General features: G+C 34.6%; 1 protein-coding gene and 1 long non-coding RNA gene across 2 annotated transcripts; both read right to left on the bottom strand.

Annotated features, from left to right (window-relative positions):
• Nucleotides 1–319: 319 nt before the first annotated feature.
• Nucleotides 320–5,108, bottom strand: GLDP1 (glycine decarboxylase P-protein 1). The gene is made up of 15 exons (XM_078983246.1): nucleotides 3,706–5,108; nucleotides 3,377–3,622; nucleotides 3,218–3,295; nucleotides 3,034–3,134; nucleotides 2,759–2,954; nucleotides 2,547–2,672; nucleotides 2,286–2,471; nucleotides 2,081–2,194; nucleotides 1,847–1,999; nucleotides 1,554–1,742; nucleotides 1,381–1,458; nucleotides 1,178–1,303; nucleotides 944–1,042; nucleotides 732–849; nucleotides 320–601 (listed from the first exon to the last, which is right to left on the bottom strand). The coding sequence occupies exons 1-15, from the start codon at nucleotides 4,921–4,923 to the stop codon at nucleotides 510–512; spliced, it is 3,120 nt and encodes a 1,039-aa protein (XP_078839372.1). The 5' UTR covers nucleotides 4,924–5,108; the 3' UTR covers nucleotides 320–509.
• A 2,871-nt stretch (nucleotides 5,109–7,979) lies between these two features.
• LOC145034740 (uncharacterized) lies at nucleotides 7,980–9,799 on the bottom strand. The gene is made up of 4 exons (XR_013678193.1): nucleotides 9,636–9,799; nucleotides 9,365–9,432; nucleotides 8,633–8,698; nucleotides 7,980–8,120 (listed from the first exon to the last, which is right to left on the bottom strand). It is a non-coding gene; the product is annotated as an uncharacterized LOC145034740 (long non-coding RNA).
• Nucleotides 9,800–15,885: the final 6,086 nt, after the last annotated feature.

A 15,885-nucleotide genomic window follows, 5' to 3' on the forward strand; every position in this document is an offset into this window, starting at 1 on the left:
AATCTGATTGCAATTACACACTAGGACAAAAAGTCACTTTTGACACTCAATGTTTATCATATTATGATATTAATTTATCATTGAAGGTTAAACAATATGCTTTTAAATAATATTAAACTTATTAATGTTGTTAGGAACTGAAAGTTTTAAAAGAGTGTTTGATTCAATCATTCAATAGCTAAAATTGTACTAATTTTTGTGATAAAGTGGTGTTGAAAGAGTGTTTGATCGAATCATTAAATAGCTAAAATTGTTGTAAATATGATAAAAAGAGGTTAAGATGGTATCTTTCACAACAAGTGAAATCTATACATCATCATGACAAGAAATTGCTATAATTAAGAGCAGCTGGTCACCATGATTTTACATGAATAATACCATAAAAAGCCAGCAGCCATATAAGGCTTACAAATACGAAACAAGTATATACAAGAACAAGATTTAAGTATAAAGCTGAAAAAGAACCTTAAAACCACATCACATCATTCACATGTATAGCTTCTTATTCCTTAAGCAGTAGCTTCAGCTTTCTCTTCATACTCCTGTGGTGGCTGAAGGGTGCAGATCAGGTTCCGATCACCATACACATTGTCCACACGGCCTGTCACACGTAATTAACCCAACCATAGTTAATCAATCTTTAACCACATCAATCAACAATTCAAGATTCAAATAATAATAATTATTCAGATAAAAATTTATCCATGAGAGAGAAAGAAAGAGAGACGAACATGTAGTGGGCCAGAACTTAGCAGCACGAAGCCATGGGGCAGGGTAAGCTGCATATTCTCTGGAGTATGGTTTTGTCCACTTATCAGCCATGAGTAGTTGTGGTGGATGAGGTGCTCCCTACAAATTTTGTAATTTCCATCATTATCCCTAATAATATAATTCTTCATCCAAAAACACTGAAACATAGTTATTGCTATAAATCTATAACTACCTTGATGACATTGTTGTTGATGTCCACTGTTCCTTTCTCAATTTCTGCTATTTCTTGTCTAATGGAGATCAAAGCATCACAAAACCTGTCCAACTCAGCCTACAACTCAAAAATTCCACATGTTATGTTATATAAATTATAAAATGAAAGGAAAGGAAAAAAAACATTATAATTTTTAAAGAAACTTTACTCTTTTTTTTTTTTTTTTATATATATATTTTTTTTATAATTTACCTTGCTTTCACTTTCAGTGGGTTCAATCATGAGTGTTCCTGGAACTGGCCATGACATAGTTGGACCATGAAACCCGTAATCAATCAGACGTTTTGCAACATCTTCTGGCTCTATTCCAGCAGTTGTCTGAATATGAATATGAATATGAGTCGAGTTAGTTGCTATTTCTTTTTGACTTAACAAAAAATAATATTATAACTTACTTTCAAGGGTCTCAAATCAACGATGAACTCATGGGCAACTGTTCCATTCACACCACGGAAAAGAATGGGATAGTGACTCTGCAATGTAATTAATCCCAAAGGAAATAAAAAAAAGTAAGACCTCCTCGACAATTAGATTATATATTTATTCTTAATGAATAAGGAAAAGAGACCTCAAGACGTTTTGCCATATAGTTTGCATTCAAGATAGCTATCTTGGATGCATCTGTAAGCCCTTGAGATCCCATCATGGCAATGTATGTATATGATATAGGCAAGATAAGTGCTGAACCCCAAGGTGCTGCTGAAATCGTGCCAAGTGGCTTACTGTGTTCAGGGGCTGGTATACCTCCAGTTGCAACCTTTAAATCAAGATTTACATTTACAATTAAATTATGAACTCAACAACATATTACTCTAGTTACACATAAACATCAAACTAAAAAAAATTATTGCTTTGTCTTACCACAGGGTGTGAAGGCAAGTAGGGTGCCAAGTGTTTCTTCACACCAATGGGGCCCATTCCGGGCCCACCACCACCATGTGGAATGCAAAATGTCTTGTGAAGGTTTAGATGACAAACATCAGCCCCAATCCACCCTGGACTTGTTAATCCAACCTGTAATAAATAAAAAACCAAATAATTTTTATGATGTTTTAACTAAATTAAAATGACACAAGAAGTGTAATGTTGATGTACCTGTGCATTCATGTTAGCTCCATCCATGTAGACTTGACCTCCATTGTCATGAATGATCTTGCAAATCTCATCAATACCCTCCTCATAAACTCCATGAGTAGAAGGATAGGTAACCTAAAAAAAGAGAATTTACTTTAGTTACGAATATATTTTTATATGTTTTGATAAATAAAAAAAAAAAAAAAAAAAAAAAAAAAATGGTTACCATAAGAGCAGATAGATACTCTTTGTTTGCCTCGGCAGCCTTGCGCACCTCTTCAATATTGATATTACCTTTGGAGTCAGTTCCCACAGTAATAATTTTCATTCCACACATAGCAGCACTTGCAGGATTTGTTCCATGTGCAGACACAGGGATGATGCATACATTACGATGATGATCTCCTCTCGCCTATAGTTGACCAAAGTCAATGACTTTGACTTTTTATATATGATTATATAAAAGGGTATAGTTTATAGCATATACCATATGATAAGCTCGGATAACCATCAGCCCAGCATATTCTCCTGCAGCTCCAGCATTTGGTTGCAAAGAGAAAGAGTCAAATCCGGTTATGGTACACAACAAGTCACCCAAATTCTTGAACATTTCCTGCAAGATATTTTATGTTAGGTTAAAAAAAAGTCAAGAGAAATGTAATTTGGAAATTTAAGTCAAAATTAGAAAGGTATGATTACCTGATACCCCTGTGCCTGTGGTGTAGGAGCAAAAGGATGCATATCTGCAAAGGCTGGCCATGTCACAGGCATCATCTCTGTAGTTGCATTAAGCTTCATGGTGCAAGATCCCAGAGGAATCATACTGTGGCATAATGACAGATCCTTTGACTGAAGCTTACTAATGTATCTTAGTAGCTCATGCTCCGTATGGTAACTAAAATAAATAAATAAAGAATCAGGAAAAGCTTTTTACATGTTAAAAAAGTTACTAAGTTTTGAAAAAAGAATCATACGTGTTGAAAATCGAATGAGTCAGATATGGAGTCTCCCTGACAAGTCCGGAAGGGATAACATCCTGAACCTCTGGTGCAAGTGACGTGGCACTGAATGTCACCTAGAATCAAGAATCAAGAATCAAGTTTCTTGATTTATATAAAGATTTGTTATTTGTTATATCAAAAGAAAGGACAAACTCACGGGTTTTCCCAAGGCGAAAACTTTGAACAAATTATCAACATCTTCAATCGTTGTTGTCTCATCAAAAGAGACAGTGATCTGAGAGAAGCAGGAACATATTTGACCATAAGCTTAAGAACATAGATATAGTACTTTTGGTAACATAAAAAACATACTTACAGTGTTTTTATCAACAATACGAAGATTCATCTGATGTTTATCAGCTTCTTCAGCTATTAAACTTGAATCAGCACATGTTATCTTCACAGTGTCAAAAAAGGGAAGTTCTTGAACTTGAACTGTTCCAAGCTTCTTCAACCCAGCAGCAAAAGTTGCAGCAAGACCATGAACTCTCTGTGCAATCGTCTTTAACCCTTCTGGTCCATGGTAGATACCAAACATAGCAGCCATGTTCGCAAGCAATGCCTATATATATAAATATATTTTAACAAAACACCTTCATGAATCTCAAAATTACATTTTCTACACTTGAAGGATTTAATTTATACCTGAGCTGTGCAGATGTTGCTGGTTGCTTTGTCTCTTCTAATATGCTGTTCTCTTGTCTGCATGGCCATACGTAAAGCCGGCTTTCCGGAAGAATCCACACTGACACCGATGATTCTTCCGGGCATCATTCTTTTATATTCCTGGGAAGTTGCTAAAAAGGCTGCGTGTGGACCTCCATAACCCATTGGGACACCGAATCTTTGAGCAGAACCCACAACAATATCGGCTCCAAACTCACCAGGAGGTTTCAACACAGTCAGAGCTAACAAATCAGTAGCCATGACTACTTTCACACCGTTTGCATGTGCGTTCTTGATGAACTCACCATAGTCCAACAACTCACCTTCGGTCCCTGGATACTGAACAAGAACTCCACACACATCACCAGATGAGTAATCGAAATCCTTGAGATCAGAAGTGATGACTTTAAGATCAAACCCATCTGCTCTGGTTTTACAGATTTCGATTGTTTGTGGGTGGCAGTTACTTGCGATGATAAAGGTTTTCTTTTTACCCTTTTGGATGTTGTTACACATCGCCATAGCTTCAGCAGCTGCAGTTCCTTCATCGAGTAGGGAAGCGTTTGACATGGGTAAACCGGTGAGGTCGGTGATCATGGTCTGGAAATTGAGAAGGGATTCTAAACGTCCCTGAGCAATTTCCGCCTGATATGGAGTGTACTGTGTATACCAACCAGGGTTTTCCATGATGTTTCTTAGAATGACTGGAGGAACAGATGTGTTGTAGTATCCCATACCGATGAAGGACTTGTAGATCTTATTCTTGGAAGCTAAATCTTGCATGTGTGCGATCATTTGGGATTCGGTTAAGCCTTCATCGAACTTAGGGAATTTCATCGATTCGAGACGGATTGATTTGGGTACAGTGGCGTCAATGAGGGAATCGAGATTTGGAAAACCGACAAATTCGGCCATTTTGGTTTGTTCGTCTGGGGTGGCGGAGTTATGGCGGCGTGGGAAGGTGTCACTTGGTTTTAATGCATCTACTGATATAGATCGAACTTGCGAACCGAACCCATTACTGGTTCTTTCTGATCTAACGTTTCTGCCACTGCCACTACCACTACATACGTATGGAGTCAAAGAGGAGACATACCTTGAAGGCGAATAGAGCGCAGGGGATGATGGGTTTTGTTTGGTTTGTGAAACCAGGCGCCCGAGGATGGCTTTGTTTGCTAGCCTTCGTGCACGCTCCATTGTGTGTGATGGATGCTATCGAACTTGAATGATTCAAGCTGTAATCAAGAATATTCAAGTCGATGAGAGAAAGAAAGAAAGAGAAAAAAAGAAAGAAAGAGCTTCAATGCTATGTTCTTCTTGGTTTCTTTTCTTGTTGATTCATGGTGGGGGGAGTCGGGGTGGTGGTGATAAAGGGGTTCACTGGAATACACTGGCCTCACATGCTCTCCTAGTCACATGTCATCAAGAAAGGGTAAAAAGTTATGTTTTTGGTCCCAAAACTATACACCCATTTTCATATTTCGTTCATTGATTCCATTTTGCAACACAGTTTTGTTTATGAAAACCATAAACTGGATTTGCTAATCTCAATTTTGATTAAAGGTTAAACTTTTATTACCAGGAAATGAACTAATATTAGTTGGTTGAGCAATAATACGTAAATGATTATTATTATGTTAGGATGGGACTATGAACAAGAACAAGATTAAAATTATGTTCAAATTGAAGGGCTAGATACGACTGTGTGTGTATAGTTGAGTCACCAAAAGGAAAATACAAAAGATCCCAGATCTGAGATGGTGGGTGAGTGCTTAGATTACGACAGATTACGCACCAACAATTTGGAGTGAGGAAAATGATGGCATTGGAACACGTGGAGATGATGTTGTTTCGTGTCTGTAGTTTAAATTGCGCGCAATCAAAGCCAATCGTTTGTTATCTGCGATAAAATAGCAACCAGAGGCATATGTTGATCTTCATTCACTTGGGCAAATTGTCAAACATGTGGCAGGCAGTGGATAGACTGGATTGGGTTTCAGTGGAGCAAATTGCATCGCAATCCTTGGGAAACTATTTCGGTAAATTGCGAAATTATGTTGGGGTGGCAAATCCTGTTTCACATTCGCCTTATCTTTCTTTCAACCTCCCATCGGAGACATGTTAAGTTATCCTTCTAATTTCTGGGAATTAATAGCAAGGGAGACTGATGGCTGCTGTATCAAATCCGTATCCTTCCTGTTAAGATCCGATGACAATTGCATTGGATAAAATTTAAAAAAAAAAAAAATCAAACTGTATTACTTGGCTATACATTTAACACTACTCTTTCTTGCTTAAGCTTCACCTTTACCTTTAGACCTTTCATCTACAATGCCGCATGAACAATATGCTAAGTGTGTAAGCAAAGTGAGATACAAGATTTAACTAGACAAAAACGATCCCCAACTTATAAATCTTCACAGAATCATGCTATAAATGCTTAACAAATCTAACTGTTTACCAGAAATACATATCTTTACTTTGACAGTTGACACCTTCGAATCCAATAATTAGTTCAACGATAACTCAAAAAAAAAAAAAATAAATAAATAAATAAAATAAAATAAAATAAAAAGATACAATTCAAGTATATGTAATAATGTGAAGGCTTGCGATTCTTTTAGAGTAAACTGCAAAAAATAATCCATACAGTTAATTATTATCTATTTATCTTTACTTTTGTTTTAAAGGGGATCTTTTGATATAGATTGTCCTTTATTGACGGTTTTTATATGATTTTGGTTTCTCCTTTTAGCACCGTAAAGTTAAGTTTATTACGGGGTGTTTGAAATTACTTATTTAAGGTGTTTATCTTGATTGTTACAGTTTGTTACTGTTAACAAACATTATTTTGATGCTTGATAAAATTAAATAAAAAATATTTATTGGATTAAGTATACATTTTTTATGAGTTGTTTCATTGTGGCTACAAACCATGAATGATCAGTTTTAGCCTCTAATCGTTACTGGTATACGGGTCTTTGGTCTTCACCCCATTGCAATTAGTGTTGTATGTAATGTTTTAAAACCCGGGTTTTTGGTTGACCCGGTATGGTGACCGGTTCATGGGTCAACCGGATCAATCGGTTGAACCGCCGGGTCAACCCGGTTTATGGTCTTTTTCTATTTTTATATATTTTTACTTTCATGCATAATGCATAACCATATAAAACCAACAATTTAATGTCCACAAAGTTTAAATATTTAAAAACATTGAAAAACATTAAAGAAACCGCAAACGACTCGTTGTTTTGGCGTTCGTTACATGTTTCCAACTATCCAAACCTTATTAAAACGGGTCAATCCGGTTTTAACTGGTTCGACATAAGCGGTTGAACCGCGGTTTAGAGGAAACCCGGCCGGTTCGATCCGGTTCGTATTTTTATATAAAACAGGTCGCAATTGACCCGCCTTCTACCCCGGGTCACGGTCCAACCGGTTGAACCGGCCGGATCAACCCGGGTTTTAAAACATTGTTTGTATGGTCTATGTGGTGGTTGAATTTATGAGTTGTTTCATTCTTTATGTATTCTTAATCAATGGAATATCATTCACCATTCATGAGGAAGTTATTCTCTAATAATTTATTAGGTTTATTTGACGAGTTTATGAACATTCATGAAGAGTATATGGGTGCTCGTGAAACCATGGTAATAGGTTTTTACTAGATAAGGACATATAACCATTGTTATATGACAATATTTTATATATACATTAGTTTATAATTAATGGGAATCATAGTTATACAATTAATTAAACTTTTAAAATAAAAACTAAACTTTTTTAATCAATTATTTTAAATAAATTATTAATTAAGAGATATATCAAAATTTTAAACTTATTATAACTTCAAATTTAACATATAATTTGAAAATGTAAATTAGAATTTTGAAATGAGTTGCCTAATATATCTACATGACATATGATATAATATTAATGAGAAGTTGTATTAGAATCACACTTGACAAAAAAATTAAAACTATACATTTATTAGATTAGGGATTAATGAAATTCAGATAATTTTTCATTATGTGTTTATATCTAAGGTAATATATTTTCATAAATTCAAGGACAACATGTGCCTTTATAGACTTTTTGTTTTAGTATGATTACCAACGAGTGTGGTTTGGTTCAAAATTAAGTCATTTAATTATTTGTCTTATAGAAATAAGGATATAAAACAATATATTAATAATCAAACATAGATATCACACGAATCATATAAAACAATATATTAGTAATCATACATGGATATTTCACAAATATATATCATAGGCAGCCTAGGAAGGAACTCGGGTACCACAAATTACCCCTAAATTTTGTCAATAGTGTAAAAGAATTCTATTTTTTTTTCCTATTTTATGTTGCGGTGCTACTCCTTGAAAAAAATCGAGCTATCAAAAAAAAAAGGTTATTCCTAATTATAAATCCAAGAGAAAGTGACGAAAATAGTCATTTACACTAATGACATTACAAAAATAACCAAAAAAAAAAATCAAAATTACAAAATTAGCCAACGATTTCACAGATGGAGATGCCCCATCTGCGAAATGATCATCTCATCTGCGAATGTACAAGCACCTAAAGCACAGCTGTGCTTTAGGTGCTTGTACATTCGCATGTGCTTTTAATTTTTTTTTTTTTTCTGTATATATAGGGGTAAAATCGCAGATGGAATAGGTCAATCTGTGTGACATCCCCAAAATCACGGCCAGAAAAGACCGATTTTCTTTATGCTTTATGAAAATCAGAGTACTTCATTTTATAAAAAGGTTGCGGAATTTGTTCCCAGAAAAACACAATAAATACATTATTAAAATTTTTTCGAAGAAACGTATTTTTATTCATCTTAAAACATTTGGGATGTCATCGTTAATACAGAAACATAAGCATAAACAGAACTTACAATTATTTGCACTAGTGATCTACATCTCTTTAAATCTCTCAGTGTAATGTCACTTCATTTCGTCACCTGTGGTATACATAAACTGAGTGGGTCAGGTTGGGAAACCTGGTGAGTACATAGGGTTTTCAACCCACAATAATATAATTATTATGTTTAATCAAACAATCAACCCAATTACCCATCCCCATTATCTTCTTTACTCTTTAAGGATTTAACCTAAGAGTCATCTATCCTTCATTCGTTTATTCCGAAGTCCCTTACTTCCAGGGTTCTAGGACTGGCACTAAATCCATAGCTGCCAATGTTCGTTCATAAAGCACTAATTCCATAGTTGCTATAGTCTATTCATCGGGTACTAAATCCATAGCTACCAGTCTTTATCTAATAGGTACTAAGTCCATAGCTACCAATGTTCAATAGGTACTAAATCCATAGCTACCAACGTCTAACAGGTACTAAGTCCATAGCTACCTGTGTTTGTCCCATAGGCACTAAGTCTATAGCTGCCAATGTATACTCACATCATCTTCTATCTCTCATCATTTATCTACCCATCATCATACCCAACATATTCGTATATATAAAATACGTATACAGTTTAAATCCTTTAAAACATGTATAAAACGTTCATCCAGCATAGACAGCAAGTATTCAGATAATATGCACACATAGCACGTAGTTTATATAAAATACTTCATATCTATGTGTAAGATGAAAGGACTATGCACTCACCTGATTTGGTGGTGATTCCGAACTCAGACAGCACTTCGTTATCTCAAAACAATTTTCCTCGACAAAACCTAGTATCAATACCACTAGGGTTTAGTTTTTAACGTTAACCACGACTAATTAATAGTTTAGCTATTATTACTATTATATAAGCGTTAAATAACACTCAATATAACTCATAATAATAGCCCAAATAATTATTTTAAGGTCCTAATAATGTTACTATAATTAAATAAAATCTATATTAAATATGGTATAGGCATAGCTCACTTACAACGAGTTTTTATTAAAAATCGGGCTTCGCTGGAGCAGCGTTTCCAAGCCGGAAGCTTTTCTTCTCGGAGCCGTCGGGCGCTCCGGGGCTTTCTTCTCGTGCTAGGGAGGTTCCGTAGACTTGGGAGGGGTTTAGGGAGTCTAGAGAGAAGTTAGAGAGAGAAAGAGAGGCTTATGGTGTGAAGAAAATATGAGTAGTTCACCCTTGTATTTATAGGAGTTTTATAGTAAAGTAGTCTCTAAGCTTCGTCCGTAACTTTTGCATACGAGCTCCGTTTTTGTCTGTCTTTTTACCGTTGAGTTCCTATTAATGAGATCTTCAACTTTCATTTAGACCTCGTTGGCTAATTCTCATTCTATCTCGGATTTACAAAACTGTATCGAATTCGCCGCGCTCGAAAAGTAGGGACTAAGCTTCGTCCATAACTTTCGCATACGAGCTCCATTTTTGTCCGTCTTTTTACCATTGAGTTCCTATTAATGAGATCTTCAACTCTCATTTAGACCTCGTTGGCTAATTCTCATTCAATCTCGGATTTACAAAACTGTATCGAATTCGCCGCGCTCGAAAAGTAGCGACTAAGCTTCGTCTATATCTATCTCATACTATCTCTGTTTTCGACGTTCTTTATATCCATGCGTAGGTAAAAATAATATCTACAACTTTCATTTTGGCTCCGTCGGCTAATTCTCGACCGATCATAAATTTAACAATAGGAGGCGTTTAGACTGTTAAATGACCGCGAAGAATTCGTAACTCTTTCATACGAACTCCGTTTTCGTCCATCTTTTTACTGTTGAGTTCCTATTAATGAGATCTTTAACTCTCATTTAGGTCGCGTAAGCCAAAAACCGCTCGAACTAAAATTCGAGTTTCGGGCTATTCACTACTAAGCTGAAACTTTGAAAAATCATAACTTCCTCATACGAAGTCAGATTTGGGGGTTCTTTTTACGGATTTTCTCATTTTAACATACTCTACGACTTTGGTTTAGATAACTAAGGCTAAAAAGTCTTCTATCATAAATTCACTTTTTACGCTTCCCGGTGCCGTGCCGGTTTTGCTGTAAAACTTCGACGAGCCATAACTTCTTCGTTATAACTCAGATTTCGGCGTTCTTTATATGTACGGAAACCTTGTGACATATACTATAACTTGGTTAAAATTATTTATTCTAAATAATCTTTTGCCGAAAATTCGTTTTCGACCCATATTGCCTCTAAATTGACTAGCCCGAATCTACGGGCGTTACAATCTGCGATTTACTCTCACTCTATTTGCGAAATTGTGGTTTTTTTTTTTGATTTTTTTTAGTTTGACTACGAAATGAATTGGTTTGACTGAGAAAGTAAAACTATCTACAAAACTTTTTATATAGCAACATGATTTCGTAGTCAAACCAATTCATTTCATAGTCAAACTAAAAAAAAATATATAAAAAAAACCACAATTTCGCAGATAGAGTGAGAGTAAATCACAGATGGACCTATTCCATTTGCGATTTTACCCCTATATATACAGAATTTTTTTTTTTTTTTTTTTTTTTTAAATTAAAAGCACCTGCGAATGTACAAGCACCTAAAGCACAGCTGTGCTTTAGGTGCTTGTACATTCGCAGATGAGATGCTCATTTCGCAGATGGGGCATCTCCATCTGTGAAATCGTTGATTAATTTTGTAATTTCGATTTTTTTTGGCTATTTTTGTAATGTCATTAGTGTAAATGGTTATTTTTGTCATTTTCTCTAAATCCAAATATAAAATAATCTAAAATATTTATAATAATCCAATACTTTAAATAGTCCAAAGTCCAAACTCTTTGAGACCAAAATAAAAGTTAATTTAATGAAACAAAATAAACTTTATTTTTCCATTCGTAAATGTAAACTACTTTTAATTAAATATGTTATTGTTTACGTTCGATACTTCGATTGGTGTTTGTTACATCGACCGAGAGGCTTAATCAACAAACTAGTACATATACATGTTATATTAATGCTTTGATAAACAAAATAATTAATTATTTTGTTTAAAACAATTAACCAAACGATATTAAATTTCAGTTTATTCGTAAAAAGCATCTACCTAAAAACATGATATATATATATATATATATATATATATATATATATATATATATATATATATATATATATATATATATATATATATGTGTGTGTGTGGAAAATTGAAGATACCTTTAAGGATATATAAGCTTAGGTACCCAAACTCACTATATTACGTCGTTTTGTATCATATAATACATTGTAATTGTCCAATGTTCTTATAATTTAACTTTCAACTTGATTTACTTCCATGATGTTCGGCAAAAATATGCGATGTTAGAGAAATATAATAGTGAAATTTCGAAAATATTGAAAGTAAATCAAGTTTAAGTTGAAGTTTAAAAATATTATAATGAATATATCAAATAAAACGACGTATTATGGTGTGTTTAGGTACGTAAACTTATATACCCTTAAGGGTATATTCACTTTTCCCATATATCTATATATTGATGTTCAATAGAGAACCATAATTAAAAAAGAACCAATCGTAAGCGTTGGAAATCATAATGATCAACAGTCAGTCAAGGAAGCAAATAGATATACACTTTTACATTGGACGCACATACACCGGATTATACCAAATAATCAACCGCCTTACCAAAAAAACTCACATCTTTTTTTCGTTTAAAATATTTTTTAGGCCACATATTTTATTAAAAAAAAAAAAAAAAAAAAAAAAGGCTGAATATGCCGTTGTTTTCGATTTTTCGTCATTTTTCCATAAAGATCCATGTTGATATATAAAAACCGAATTTTTTTTTCGAAAAACACTCACTTCATTTTGTTAGTTTTTTCAATATTTAAGTTTACTTTTTATTAACATAAAACTAGTTATACTAAAAATATTAATTTTTTGTACTCTATTAATAAACATCAACACCGACTAAAAAAACTTCAAACAATGTAGATTTTTTTTTTGGAACGGCAAATACCAAGCGGAAGCCCTTCCGCCTTTTTACAGCGGAAGCCCGGGTTCAAGCTCCTTTACAGGGCAAACCCTCACCCTTTTTAATGGGATTCCAAAGGAAAATTCCCCATGAGTGGCCACCAATGAGAGTCGAACTCCCCACCTTGCCCCTCAATGGTTATAAACCCAACACCTCTTTCAAACAATGTAGATTGACACTATAAATCTAAACTTTAAATATTTCAATTTTTAACATTCACAATGTGAAAAAACTCGATCAATTTAGATTCACATTGTGAATCTGACTTACTATTATGCACATTTGAATATGAGAATGTTCAAAAAAAAAACCTCGATTAGTCGAGATTCACACTGTGAATCTAAACTGTAAATATTTCAATTTTTAACATTCACAATGTAAAAAAGCTTGATCAGTTCAGATTCATATTGTGATCTGACTTACTATTATGCACACTGTGAATTTGAACAGATTCACAATATGAATCTGAACAGGCTCACAATGTGAATCTGAATTGAACTATCGTTTTTTTTACATGAATATGAATAGACGTTTAAAAAATGCAAAAAAAGTATGAATTTTGATATATTTATTAATTTTTTTCTATAAAAAAATAGACCTTAATTTTTCAACAAAAAAAATGAAGTGAGTTTTTTTCAAAAAAAAAAAGATCGTTTATTATATATATCATCATAGATCTCTATGAAAAGATGACGAAAAATCGTGAACAATGGTATATTCGTTTTTTTTCGATAAAAAACATGGCGTAAAAAAATTTAAAATGAAAAAAAGGAAGTGAGTTTTGTTATAATCCGGTGCATGTGCGTCCATTGTAAAAGTCTACAACCTTTCCTTTTGCCGTTGATCACTTTAAATTTCGACGTTTTTGATTTGTTCATTGGTTCCTTGATTAATATTGGTTATCTATTGAACTTTTCCATATATATGATGAAATTTCTGAATTGGTCCCTGTGGTGTGCAAAATATATCATTTTGAGGACTTTCGAGGAAAGCGTCACGTCACTGTTCCATGTGGTTTGCAAATTTATATGAAATATTCTCCTGACGTTAAATCTAACTTTTCAACTATTAGATTTTAATGAAAAAAACTATTTTACCATTGTACCAAATTTACAATATACTACAAATCTCAATGACCATTTTGTTTAATTTTGTAAACTTGAAATTATATATATATATATATATATATATATATATATATATATATATATATATATATATATATATATATATTACATATATGTATGTATTGTAACATCCCAAGATTTTTGCAGGTATTTCTGAACCCTCATCTATCATTACCTTGTCATTTATAATCCTTAGGGTTGGAAGTGTAGAGTCAATATAAGTTTAAGGGCCAAAGTTGCAACCTTGGGCCAAGAAGGAGTACGTTGTGCGTATAGAAGAGTACTCTGAGTGTACTAAGGTCCGCCTTAGTACGCTGGGCGTAAATTTATGTACGTTGGGCGTACTAATGTCAGGATGAAACCCTAATATTTAGGATTTGGGGGCTATATAAGCAACATTATGAACACCTAACCTTCCCTTACCCCAGCCTCCACTGCTTAAAGTCGTTTTCCCCAAACCCTAGTCATTTTCTTGAGTGTTTGAGCTTACTAAGTGTTTCTTTAGTGTTTTGAGAAGAATGTGTTGCATCAAGGAGTTGAAGAATAAGATCAAGCTTGTAGATCTGAAGTTGGGTTGTGCCCTAGAAGCTCCAGAAGGAAAAAACTTCAAACTTTATGCATATATGTATAGATCTTACCTTTTTGCTTTAAAGAACGATTTGTTGTCCCAAAAAGTCCCAAGATTGTGCATGGTGTGATTTGGATGAAAAGGACTGTCCTTCTAGACTCTTGAATGGGCTTTGAGTGATAAAAATGAGGTCCCAACAGCTAAATGTGTCCCATACATGGAGTAAGAAGGTCTTAATGGATTAATACCAAGTATTACGAGTTTTCTGGACGTCCAAAGTGATAAAGTTCGTGACTTTATGGGTCCTAGGCATGTTAGGTCACTGGATCTGAAGTTTGGGCTTAAGTGCTTAAGCCATTAAGCACTTAATAAGATTTTGGCAAAACTCGGCGTACGCCTAGCGTAAATCCAATATGCCCAGCATACTGGGTAAACCACCCTGATGGTGGTCAAACATCTGGATGAGTACACCCTGCATACCAGAGGAGTACGCCCCGCGTACTTCCTCTGTTGGACCTTTGACAATTGGGCTTCAAGTTTGGGCTGTGTATGGGCTAATTGGGTTTGGACCTTTGCTGGACTTTATGAATAAGATGTTTTGGGCCAAATTTTGATAATGGATCTTGGGATTAGGCCCAATTAGGGATTTGGGCCCAATTTGGTAAATTGGGCCAATAATGGACTTTGCATAAGGACTTTCAAGATTTTGGATTTGGCATTGGGCCTTGGCCCAATAGAGAAAAAGGACATGATGGATTGTGTGACTATAATCAAGATTGTTATTTTGTATTGACTTAGTATCTATTGTGTTATAGTTCAGGATTTCCGGTGAGATAGCAATAAAAGATTTTTAGTACTTCGACACTACTTGCAAGGCGAGTTATCCTCACTATACTTAACGGTCTAAGGCACCAAGGACGGACCTTTTGGATTGCTATCCTGATATGTTGTATGCTCGAGTATTGTATGATCCGTTAGATCAGTATCCTGGTAGATGAAATGTTATATGTTGCTATGATCCGTTAGAACAGTATCCTGGTAGATAGGAGGTTATATGTTGATGTGATCCGTTAGATCAGTATCATGGTAGATAGGATGTGATATGCTATGATGATCTGTTAGATTGGTTTGTATGTCTATAGACTGTTATATGATTATTTGTTATATGTGCACATGTTTTTTGGCGGTTGAGGCTTATCTGCTTTGTGCGAAAGCTAGTAGACCTGAGCATTCCAACCTGTTGGTTGTGGGTCGTGAGTATTCCATCCCGAGGATGATTGGACTCATAGTATGTGGGCATTCCAACCTATTGGTTGTGGGCCCGGGGAATTCCATCTTGAGCATTCCAACTGGATGGTTGAGGGCCTGGGGTATTTCAACCCAATGGTTGACTGGACCCATAGTATGTTTTTTATGTTTATATGTGTATTATTGTGTGTATGGGTATTTTAGGGGAACTCACTAAGCTCTCAGGCTTACAGCTTCAGTCTATTGTTTCTGGTACATCAGGGGACCACCGCAAGGAAAATGCATGATTGTA

This window comes from Lactuca saligna, chromosome 3 (genome assembly GCF_052625555.1).
Source record: "Lactuca saligna cultivar CGN05327 chromosome 3, ASM5262555v1, whole genome shotgun sequence".
In the NCBI taxonomy this organism is placed as follows: domain Eukaryota; kingdom Viridiplantae; phylum Streptophyta; class Magnoliopsida; order Asterales; family Asteraceae; genus Lactuca; species Lactuca saligna.